The following is an 11,011-nucleotide window of genomic DNA, read 5'->3' as shown; positions in this document are numbered from 1 at the left end:
CAATTCCAAAACAACCCTACTTGATTAGGAGTATGGTGTCGATAAAGAAAGCCACCACTAAGCCCACCACAAAAACATTCCTCCCCCGTCTCAACCATACACTTTTCCACTTACACTGATTAAATTGCCATTCACGCATTATTCTCCTTAAAACCTCAAAGCAGAAAGAGGCATTTCATTTAGCACAGAAAATGGGCTGCAGCTCCTCTAAGAGAGTTGAGGCCACCCTTGATGTCTACCGTCCACCACCATCAAGCTTTGCGGTTTTTGATATCAACTCCATACAAGAGCCATGGCTCTCGCTTGATAATTCTGCTCGAGAAAACCAAGAGAAGTCCACGCACCTGCCGGCTCCTATACTTGAGAAGCTCAACAAGCTGGAATCCGATGCTCCTCATTCATGGGAAGAGGTAAGCAAAGCCCTGGAAGAGCTCAATAACAAAAATTCTGTTGTCGCTCCTGTAAGGCCCAGTACCCTGAACCCGCCTGCGAAAGTTACTGCCGCGTCCGCCAATCCCACCCCAGAAAAGACACCACCCCCACGTAAGAGCTCCTCTTTTCATACCCTTGAAGAACTGGACGCTAAACTGTCTTCAAAACCCCAAAAAGAGCTAAGAAAAACCGAATCCTTGCGCACTGAGTTGAAGAAACCAGAGGCCACAAAGATTGAGTCACGAGTCATGGTTGAGCCAGCAACCGAGTCAGGGAACGTTATCAAGCCAGTGAAAGAGAACATATTCATATTAAGGGATAGGCAAGAGAGAGAGAAAGAGGGGAAGATGGCGAACTACGACAAGATAAAGTGGGACCCGCTGAGTGACTTCCCAGAGAAGTGTCCACCGGGAGGAGGTGACTCAGTGGTTATCTATACGACGTCGTTGCGTGGGGTGCGTAGAACATACGAAGACTGCAACCGCTTACGCTCCTTACTGGAAGTACACAGAGTGGTGTTCGACGAAAGGGACGTGTCCTTGCATGGAGAGTTCTTGAACGAGATAAGAGAATTGCTGGGAGAAGAGGGGAGCGTACCTAGGGTTTTTGTGAAAGGAAGGTACATAGGAGGAGTGGAGAAGGTGGTGGAGCTGAACGAGTCGGGTCGACTAGGGAGGATACTAAACTGGGCACGTGTGGAGAGAGGGGTGGGGAGACAAGCGTGTGAAGGGTGTGGAGGTGCTAGGTTTATGCCGTGTTTGGATTGTGGTGGGAGTTGTAAGGTCATAGTTGATGGAGTGAAGGAGAGGTGTGGCAAGTGTAATGAGAATGGATTGGTCCTTTGTCCTGCTTGCCTCTAGTTAATGATGGGATGTTGTTTGTGGAGAATTTGATTTTAATTTGAATTTGGCATGTTGTGGATGAAAAAACATGGGTGGTGGTGTGGAGGAGCTTCCAAGTTGATGTTTGGTATCTTTTTCATGTGAAGATTTTGAAGTTGACAGAATTGAAATTATGTAAGCTTGAGAAAATATAAATTGTGAAGATTTTGTCTGTCTACTTTTTCTTAGAGAAAATTAAGTGATATTAATGTCATAATGCTCCTTTTAATTTATTAATATCTATAATTTTCATAAAAGTATTTCCCTTCAATAATTTTCCAACGATTGACAATCCTAACCTTTGAAGAAGTCCATGTCCTCTTTTCCTTTCCATATTTTCCCCTCCATTAAGATATTCAATTATTGTTTATAATTAATGACAAAGCTAGCCCTTCATTACGTGGAGTTGGCTCATGGATGGACAGTTGACAAAGAAGACACGAGTTCAATGGCTGGCCTAACCACCCATTCAAACCTAACCTTTGCTTTGCTTTGCTTTGAATTAATAATGAATTTAAGCTCTCAGTCGGTGAACTACTAGTTTTGCTACAAACAAAAACTCAAAAACTTTCACTTTTTGCTGGGTCTTAAGATTACACTATAATATTATAAATCCTTTCTCAAAAGTACTAGCCAAAGTTTCATTTGCTTAAATCAGCTCCAACAATTGAATTCTAGAGTGGACTTATTCTTCCCTTTTTTTTGTTTTTTTTCGCTCTAGAATCTCTCACTCACATTATTGCCATGACTGGTTCCAGGCAGTCTCGAACCTCATCCCAAATCATATCTATCTAATTGTAGACCATTTCCAGAAAGGCCTGCGAATGCAGCCAAGGATACCAACCACAGCATCCAATGGAGGAAAATAAATAAGCTCATACGCAAATGGGAAAAGAAAACTGTACTTTCTGCACACAAACTGCTATAAATATTAGTTAATTTTAGCATTTTCCACTTATGTATACGCCAAACCAGATAAAGAAAAATTTTAAAAAAAAAGGGACCAATAAGAGCCTCCATACAAAAAATTATACATCACACTATGCTGTGAAAGTTTAGGCTAATAGCTCTCTCTCTTTCAAATCCAAGAGTGGTAAAGCTGAACAGCTGTTTTATCTTCTATTTCCTAAGCAACGGTTATCTTCTCCTTTCTTTGTATTGCATGTGTATCTGTATGCCTGTATATGGTAAACTGTTCAAGGGTTTTCTTCCTCAAATATGTCCAGAAGAGACAGCGCCTGAAAATCCAGAATGAAAAATAGGTCAGATCAGGGAACATCAACTAATGAACATTTAATAAATAAAACATACAAGATTCGTTGTGGTTACTGTTTTGGTAAATTACCTCTGGAATGTTGAGTTCAAGCCGGAACTTAGGGCCATCATAGTGGTGAAGAATTGGCCTAAAGGAGTCCTCTTCCAGTGGCTCACAAATTTTCCTTGTAATAACTCTCACCTGTGCACAGATACAACTGTTAATCCAAAATGATTAAAAACTTCAACAGGCCCTGTAAGGAACAGACAATTCCTGTTTCCTAGACATATACCTGAGCTGGGAAGCGTGATTCTCCAGGGCATTTCTTGTCCTCCCAGGCTGTAGGATCAATGTTTGTTCCTCCAAAACTTGCAGCCTAGACAGATCATTAGAAGATATCATCAGTTGATTTACCAAACTTAGCTGCTATTTTCATAATTTATTAGACTAATTATTTAGAATAACAATACTAAGCAATTGGACAGTCCATGCAGTGTTGTATATTACTAGTGGCCTGAAAAAATGAAGAAATACAAACCTCAAAGATTCCATGGAGTTGGTGGGTGGAGTAGTTGTAAAGGAAAAGGGGCAGGCCTGGAGTAATCGCCCTCACTGAATCTCGGTAACGTGGAGGCAAACCTACAAAAAAATAATTCAACAAACAGTCTAGAATCGTTAAGAGCTAAAATCAAATCAATCTTTCAAACAGCTTTACATGCCCGAATAAAAATTCAAGAAGGAATTCTCAAATGCCAAACGCCCAAAGATTTTGTGCAATGAACACAGGGAGGATAATAGTAGACAAGAATAGTTAAAGAGGATAACAGAAGAGTTAGAAATTGATAGACATACCAAAGAGTTGCCTCTTGAGATTCTCTTGCATAGTATCATTGTTGCAGACAAAGATATAGCCACCAACAGTTTCATTTCTTGCCAGAGACTCTGACGGTGGAAGTGTCTTAAACCTTTTATCAACAGCACTCTGTTTATCTTTACCGTCGTTGTTGCTCTCACCGTTGTTCTTCTTGTTAGTATACTTCTTGCCAATTTTGCCTCCGTGATCTTCCTCTCCCTTCTTCTTATTGGCCTTCAAGTGAACATTTATGTTGTTGTTATGATTATTCTTTGAATAAGTCCCCTTGTTAAACCCACCATTGATCCCAATATTGTTTTGAGATCCACCACCGACAACTTGACCAACAGGACCAAGTCCGTAACTTTTAGCACTTGATCCTACCTTCCACCCATCGTTAAATCCATTCAAATCCCTAGCAGCAGCACCGCTAGATCCTATCTTCCACTCATCATTGAAACCATTATTCAAATCAGACTCTTTCGACTTGTAATTAATAACAGAATTCACGTCACCTCCAACTCTTATATCAAAATTCCTCCTCTCATCTGGCCTCTTTGATGCCAAAGAAGTGCTCCATATTGAGTCGTTGAGTGACAGATTTGCTAGGTTTGAAGTGTGTAGCCTCAGCTGATCACTGAATTGCCAAAACGATTGCTGGTTATTCTCCATCTTCAACTCCAATTCCCTTCGAAAACCGATCAGAAAACAATAAAACACGAACTGGGTATCCGAGATAAGACGGCTCTATAACAGGGTGAAAAAACAGAGGTAAATGATGGTAGTGGGTTAATGCTGATGGAGAGAAAAGTGGGTGAGAAAGAAGTGTTAAATAAGTATGGCTTGAATTGAAAATAACGAAATTTCCAGGAAAGTGAATAAATTAAGAACTTTCCGGGATTGCGTGTGGATTTGTCAAAGTGGAATTTACAAAGATTGTGAATTTACCAAAAATTTCTGCTTTCGTTGAAAAGAAAAAGGTTGCATATTAAAAAATCACAAAGATTGTGGAAAGTTGCACATCTTAGCCGAGAGAATACGAAGAGATGATCGCGGCATGTGTGTTAGGCGTCATTATTACATCAACTTAGTAAAAATTTCTTCATTAAAAATTAAATAAAAACTTTATTACTATAAATATGAATAGAAATAATTATTTTTATTTATATACTCTTATTTACAAAAATAGACATACTTACTTCCATAAATTAACAAATATAATTGTCACATATTTTTTTCATGTTTTTGTCACAAATTAAATAAATAATTCATATAATTACATTAGCTTGACATCCACAAAAGTTGTTTTTCTAATATAATTTTAATAAGAATATATTAATAAATTAATTATTATTTATAAATTTAATTTTATAATTTAAAACACACACAAAAAATTAACCTATTAAATATTTATTATATATTTTTGTTGTCTTATATGAGTTACATCAAAATTCCGTTTTGATATGATAGGTGATGGCATCTAATTTATGCAACTGTTAGGTAAATTTTCATGCATTGTTAAAATGATTAATAAGTTTATATAATTACATATTATGTAAATAAAAAATATTATTAATTTAAATATATCATATAATTTATTTATATTTAAAATATATACAATTTATTTTTTGATAAAAAATATATACAATTTTTATTTATCATGTTCTTTCATCCACCGTCTCAAAAATGTAATTTAAATATTTTTTTTATTTAATATTAATTCACACATAATTTTCTCATCGCTGGTGTTTAGATTTTAACTTAACTTCTAATGTTATTAAATTAATTTAATTATATTTTAAAAGTTAAGATTTAATTTATTTGATTTACTTGCTAAGTGGGCATGTCACGAAATTTCTTACGATTCTATAGAAAAAAAAAGTTATTTTGCTTTTATATATATTTTAAATTATAAAATTTTTAAATAATTATTTTTTAAAAATAAAATACACACAATTATTGCTATAAAATTCTGAAGTGATATTTTTAATTTTATATATTTTAAATAGAAGCTATTTATTTTTAAATAAAGTAATGTAAGATATATTTTAAAATTAATTCATGTGAAGGTATAAGCAAAATTTATCTTGATGAGATAATTAATTTTGATTTTAAATAATAGGCGTTAGAGAATGGAGAGGACTGTAAGCATGTGAGTGGAAGCAGCGACGCCCGTGAAGTTGGGGATTACGCAAGTGTCGGCTGACTTACGGAGCCTATATACTGTTTTGTTGGGCTAAGACTTTAGGCCCATCTCAGTCCAAAGTGGATTACAAAATTATGATAAATATTAAATGTGCTGTTTTTTAAAAAGATATTTGTTTATTTTTTATATTTATATAAATATAAATATTCAATTAAAAATAAATTTTGATATTTATTGCTGTTGGTGGTGGTTTAAATATCCACTCTTCTAGTTCCAAGTCCAATCCAACGCGGCCCATCTATTTATTAGTAGTGATAGTGATTTGGATTTTATTTGATACTAAAGAAATACTAAGTTATTTAGAAAAAAAATATCATAATTAATTTAAAATTATAGTTGATATATTAATTAATCATGTAATTAAATAATGATTTAATTATTTTACAATAATATTTAATATAACTTTTTCGGCCTCCAGCCCATCAACCAGATCTAGTGTTGTGTTTTTAAAATATCAAGGTTTCAAGTGTGAAAAAACTGACCAGCAAAATAAAGGTAAATTAATTACGAGCAGAGAGGAACCGCAAAAACAGTTGGGGGATATGGAGGCCAAGCCCAAAGATTGAAGCTTGTTGGTTGTTTGGAGTAGTTGAGCGGCTAAACCCAAATGAAGAATTTTAGCGTCTCAAACCCTATTTGCAATTATCGCCAAGCTTTTGTTCACTACCCAAACCAACTGGTGGCGGATTCTCCAACAAACCCAAATCAAACCAGCAAACAAAACTCTTTCTTTGTTAAGTCCTTCTCTTCCTCTGATAACCCAAAGTTGCTTACTTTTTAAATCTTTCTAGATTTTCAGAAAGGGAGAGCAAGGAAAAGATCAGCTCACGCGCAGACATGGCAAGCATTGCTGGTTCTTGTTCTTCCTGTGTTCTGTTGAGAAGCCGAGACGCAGGTAGCAATGGAGCTTCTCCGCCTCACTACAATGGGCTTAGACCACTGGAGAATGCGCAATTGCAAATGGCTTCCCCTGGGAGTAAGTCAAGTGGGTTCATTTCTACTTCAGGTATGAGTTCTTCATCACCCTTTTACAGAGACCAAACAGTTTTACTCAATTTTGCCCAGTGCCAGTGGTGATCTATAGTTTTGCATTTCGGTGTCAACTGTGTCACACTGGATTGGTTCTTCTCTTTTATGTTAAACGCGTTTTCCTTTTTCTTGACTTATAGAATTTAAAAGTATTATCTACCAGTTCTGCTACTTCAATGATTCCTTCGTTAGCATACTAAGTTAGGTGATGATTTTGGTTTGGTCTTTATATGGAAGTTCATAAATTCTCATTTTTAGCATGCTGGTCATAGATTGAAAGGAATGGCTTATCGAGCAATGACAGTTTCCTGTCTTGTAATTATTATCAGAAATCACGATTTTCCAATCATTCTCTAAATTTATAATCTTGTCAGCCGGATCATTAGGTTCGTGTTATTCTTCAACTCATAACTTCCATTTAACAGACCTCATCCAATCAATTATGACCAACAACATCTTGTTAAGGTGCACTGGTTGCCTCTAGTTTACTTTAACTCCATCATACATGTAACGTTATTGATAAGTCATTGTTCAAGTTGTTACTCCTTTCCTGTTGATTGGTAGTGTCTACAAACATTCTTTATGATTCTAAATTTACTTGTTATTGATCTACTTTCCTGTGAATTACCTACTTTTTCCTAAGCTATGTTTGGATCAAATGAATTTTGGAAAATTTTGTGGTGAATTTCACAATTTTCATATTTGGTTTGAAAAATAAATTTAGATTTCTATTATAGGAACTTGATTCTATGTAATTGGTTATAACTAAAATCAAACTCTATAAAAAGAGGTAAAATTTCAAATGAATTCTACAAAATTAAAACAATAATATTTCTTGAACTAAATTGTCCGTGTCTTCCTCTTGTACACTGTTATGGTCCCTAGAATAGGATCTGATTACGGGACAATTGAGTGGAAAAAATAGAGTTAATGGATGAGGGTGGAATCATGTTTTCTTTTTTCAACCTTCGATGGAGGTTGTACAAGCTCTTAGATTGTCCGTGTCTTCCTCTTGTACACTGTTATGGTCCCTAGAATAGGATCTGATTACGGGACAATTGAGTGGAAAAAATAGAGTTAATGGATGAGGGTGCAATCATGTTTTCTTTTTTCGACCTTCGATGGAGGTTGTACAAGCTCTTAGAGAGAACTTGAAAATCTCTTGAGTTTTAGTACTCAACAACTTTTGGCAATTTTAAACATGTTTCCTTTATTGATTTGCTGAACTTAAATACTAAAGGAAAGAGATAATCTCTTTCTACAAATAAGAAAGCTGAAAATCATGAAAATCATGGACTCAACATGGAGGAACACCCTCCTCCTACAATTAAAGAATTAGGAAAGACCACTACTTAAATGGAGAATATGGAAAAAACAACTAATTGGAGAACATGGTAGACTCAATCCACAACTCAATCATGTTGGAAAAAAAAAGAAAAAGAAAAAGAATTTCTCAACTGTCATGTTTAGTGGCTTTGACCTGGTCTTGCATTTCAATATTTCTCTTTCCTTATGTGTAAATCTCTTGTATATTAGTAAGGGTCTATTAACATACACATTCACCGTCTCTCCCTCTTTCTCTTTCCAAAACCTCCCTTCCCTACCCCTCTCTCTCTCTCGCATACTTTTCTCTCATTCCCTTTCTCTTATACTTCTCTTACAAACAAAACATTTGAAATTAATATTTTTTGTTTTGGAATTTAAATATTAAACATAGTTTGTACAAAATTAAAATAAACTAAAAACCCTTATCATAGATAATAAGAGTAAGTCTTATTCAACATAATGTTTGACAATATATATATATATATTTTTTGTATTGAGATTATTTTGGGAAATAAGGATAAATGAATTCCGATGATAGAATTATACTGAACCTGAATTATATGGAATTTTTTATTTGAATTTTGTATTTTAAGTGGTATCATAACAAACCCAAGAAATTATTTCAAGTGAAATCTATATCTCTAGTTCAAGTGAACAAAATGGGATGTTAATTCAGTTGAAGAATTTGTAAGCCTATCCTGAGGCAAATAGTTAATTCTGTGGTGACATCTTGTCTAGGATTTAACTGTTAATCCTTTTTTACTATATTCAGCTCAAAAATCCAGATCAATAAGAGCCATGGGTTCTCCAAATGTTTTACCTCCCCAACGAGAAAAAGATCCCAAGAAACGGGTTGTCATAACAGGAATGGGGCTAGTCTCAGTTTTTGGTAGTGACGTTGATACATTCTATAACAAACTACTTGAGGGAGAGAGTGGAATCAGCCTAATAGATAGGTTTGATGCTTCTACTTTCTCTGTCCGGTTTGCGGGTCAGATTCGTGACTTTTCTTCTAAAGGATACATCGATGGAAAAAATGATCGCCGTCTTGATGATTGCTGGAGGTACTGTCTAGTTGCTGGTAAGAGGGCCCTTGATGATGCCAACCTTGGTTCTGATGTGCTTGACAAAGTAAGTAATGTACTCTTGGTTGCTGAAGATGATTCACCTATTGTTGGACTGGACACTAATTATGAAGTTCTCTTTTTTGTTTTTGTATCTGTCCTGCAGATGGACAAAACGAGAATTGGAGTGCTGGTAGGGACAGGGATGGGAGGTTTAACAGCTTTTAGTAATGGTGTTGAAGCTCTTATCCAAAAAGGATATAAGAAGATAACTCCATTTTTCATTCCTTATTCTATCACCAACATGGGTTCAGCATTGTTGGCTATTGATACTGGGTTAATGGGACCTAATTACTCCATTTCAACTGCTTGTGCAACTGCAAATTACTGCTTTTATGCTGCTGCTAATCACATTAGAAGAGGCGAAGCAGACATTATGGTGGCTGGGGGCACAGAAGCTGCTATCATGGCTACTGGTGTTGGTGGTTTCATAGCTTGCAGAGCCTTGTCTCAAAGAAACGAAGACCCCAAGAAAGCTTCAAGACCTTGGGACAAGGATCGTGATGGTTTTGTCATGGGAGAAGGTGCTGGCGTGCTGGTAAGTAGAAGCTCATTTTCTTTGACATCTGGTTCTATTGTTATTGTAACTTAATTAATTCATCCATATCAGTACCCTATTTAAAGAGTTAGAATTTTGTCCAATGAGAACAGATTATGGAGAGCTTGGATCATGCAATGAAAAGAGGAGCCAATATAATTGCAGAATATTTAGGAGGCGCTGTAACTTGTGATGCTCATCACATGACTGATCCTCGGTCTGATGGTCTAGGAGTTTCAACTTGTATAATCAAGAGCTTAGAGGATGCCAAAGTTTCCCCAGAGGAGGTAAGGCCTTTCTGCTTATCCTAAACTAGAATTGTGCTTTTGTTGAGAATTGCGAGTGCTTATTTTAAACCAGTATGGATCCTAATATGAGGCTTGCTGCTTATGATTTACAGGTGAACTATGTTAATGCTCATGCGACCTCAACACTTGCAGGGGATTTGGCAGAAGTTAATGCCATCAAGAAAGTCTTTAAAGACACATCAGATTTAAAGATGAATGGGACTAAGGTTAGATAATTTTACTCACAGTAAATCGTTGAAATTATGCAGTTAAATTTTATTAAAAATTAAATGCACTATTCCATTCATATAAAAAATGAACTTCTAGCTAATTGATCTGTTCCTTTGTTTGTCGTCTTTCCCTTTTTTTTTCCGGCTTAGTCAATGATTGGACATGGGCTTGGTGCTGCGGGTGGACTAGAAGCCATAGCAACCATAAAAGCAATCACCACAGGATGGCTGCATCCAACTATCAATCAAGATGTAAGCGCCGGAACTTACTCTTGCTCAAAACTCCATTTTAATACATTCTAATGACAATTCCTGAACAATTTCTCATTCCCTTGTATTTCTAATGTTTGTAGAACTTAGAACCTGATGTCACAATCGACACTGTTCCCAATGTTAAGAAGCAGCACGAAGTCAACGTTGGTATGTGTTTTGTCTGTGCGAGCTCATATATGAATTGCTCCTCCTTTACTGACTTGGCTAAATGGTCCCCTTTGACAAAGGAATTTAATTTACGTGTTTTCATCAATTTTACTGCAGGTATCTCAAATTCATTTGGCTTTGGTGGGCACAATTCAGTGGTGGTTTTTGCTCCATTCAAACCTTAATAAAACTGAAGTCAAACAGTAATTCTCCTTTCACCTTTTCATTGATAGTAGGCTTCAGAGCTGGGTCATGTTTGATAGGGATAGAGTTGATACAAGAAGCATTCGTGATTTTTGCCTGTAATGAGTGTCAAAGATTATGCGGCCCATTCGATATCTTGTAACTCTTGTGATAAAAATTGGATGTGACGTTTCTTAATAAGTGAATAAAAACATTCATGTTATCTCCTTGATGGCATCTTTTCTTC

The 11,011-nt window shown here is 35.8% G+C and overlaps 3 protein-coding genes across 3 annotated transcripts; 2 read left to right on the top strand and 1 right to left on the bottom strand.

Moving 5' to 3' along the window:
* Nucleotides 1-50: 50 nt before the first annotated feature.
* LOC110609048 (uncharacterized protein At3g28850) lies at nt 51-1,546 on the top strand. The gene has a single exon (XM_021748362.2). The coding sequence runs from the start codon at nt 192-194 to the stop codon at nt 1,290-1,292; it is 1,101 nt and encodes a 366-aa protein (XP_021604054.2). The 5' UTR covers nt 51-191; the 3' UTR covers nt 1,293-1,546.
* A 655-nt stretch (nt 1,547-2,201) lies between these two features.
* On the bottom strand, nt 2,202-4,408 carry LOC110609050 (B2 protein). The gene is made up of 5 exons (XM_021748363.2): nt 3,421-4,408; nt 3,107-3,207; nt 2,861-2,944; nt 2,659-2,769; nt 2,202-2,551 (listed from the first exon to the last, which is right to left on the bottom strand). Exons 1-5 carry the CDS (start codon nt 4,091-4,093, stop codon nt 2,510-2,512), a joined length of 1,011 nt encoding a protein of 336 aa, XP_021604055.1. The 5' UTR covers nt 4,094-4,408; the 3' UTR covers nt 2,202-2,509.
* Nucleotides 4,409-6,131: 1,723 nt separating this feature from the next.
* Nucleotides 6,132-11,011, top strand: LOC110609842 (3-oxoacyl-[acyl-carrier-protein] synthase I, chloroplastic). Its single transcript, XM_021749665.2, has 8 exons — nt 6,132-6,633; nt 8,755-9,113; nt 9,213-9,644; nt 9,758-9,931; nt 10,045-10,158; nt 10,312-10,413; nt 10,515-10,581; nt 10,699-11,011. Exons 1-8 carry the CDS (start codon nt 6,465-6,467, stop codon nt 10,764-10,766), a joined length of 1,485 nt encoding a protein of 494 aa, XP_021605357.1. The 5' UTR covers nt 6,132-6,464; the 3' UTR covers nt 10,767-11,011.

This window comes from Manihot esculenta, chromosome 2 (genome assembly GCF_001659605.2).
Source record: "Manihot esculenta cultivar AM560-2 chromosome 2, M.esculenta_v8, whole genome shotgun sequence".
Lineage (NCBI taxonomy): Eukaryota > Viridiplantae > Streptophyta > Magnoliopsida > Malpighiales > Euphorbiaceae > Manihot > Manihot esculenta.
The sequence above is the reverse complement of the archived record's forward strand: the minus strand, read 5'-3'. Positions and strand labels throughout refer to the sequence as shown.

Excerpts from the sequence above, each read along its gene's own strand:
- LOC110609050 (XM_021748363.2), bottom strand. The coding sequence starts at position 4,093 with ATGGAGAATAACCAGCAATCGTTTTGGCAATTCAGTGATCAGCTGAGG. Across the intron at positions 2,945-3,106 it reads AACTCCATGGAATCTTTGAG|GCTGCAAGTTTTGGAGGAAC; the intron begins GTTTGTATTTCT and ends TGATCTGTCTAG. Across the intron at positions 2,552-2,658 it reads TTGAACTCAACATTCCAGAG|GCGCTGTCTCTTCTGGACAT; the intron begins GTAATTTACCAA and ends CTGGATTTTCAG.
- LOC110609048 (XM_021748362.2), top strand. The coding sequence starts at position 192 with ATGGGCTGCAGCTCCTCTAAGAGAGTTGAGGCCACCCTTGATGTCTAC.
- LOC110609842 (XM_021749665.2), top strand. The coding sequence starts at position 6,465 with ATGGCAAGCATTGCTGGTTCTTGTTCTTCCTGTGTTCTGTTGAGAAGC. Across the intron at positions 9,114-9,212 it reads GTTCTGATGTGCTTGACAAA|ATGGACAAAACGAGAATTGG; the intron begins GTAAGTAATGTA and ends TCTGTCCTGCAG. Across the intron at positions 9,645-9,757 it reads GAGAAGGTGCTGGCGTGCTG|ATTATGGAGAGCTTGGATCA; the intron begins GTAAGTAGAAGC and ends CAATGAGAACAG.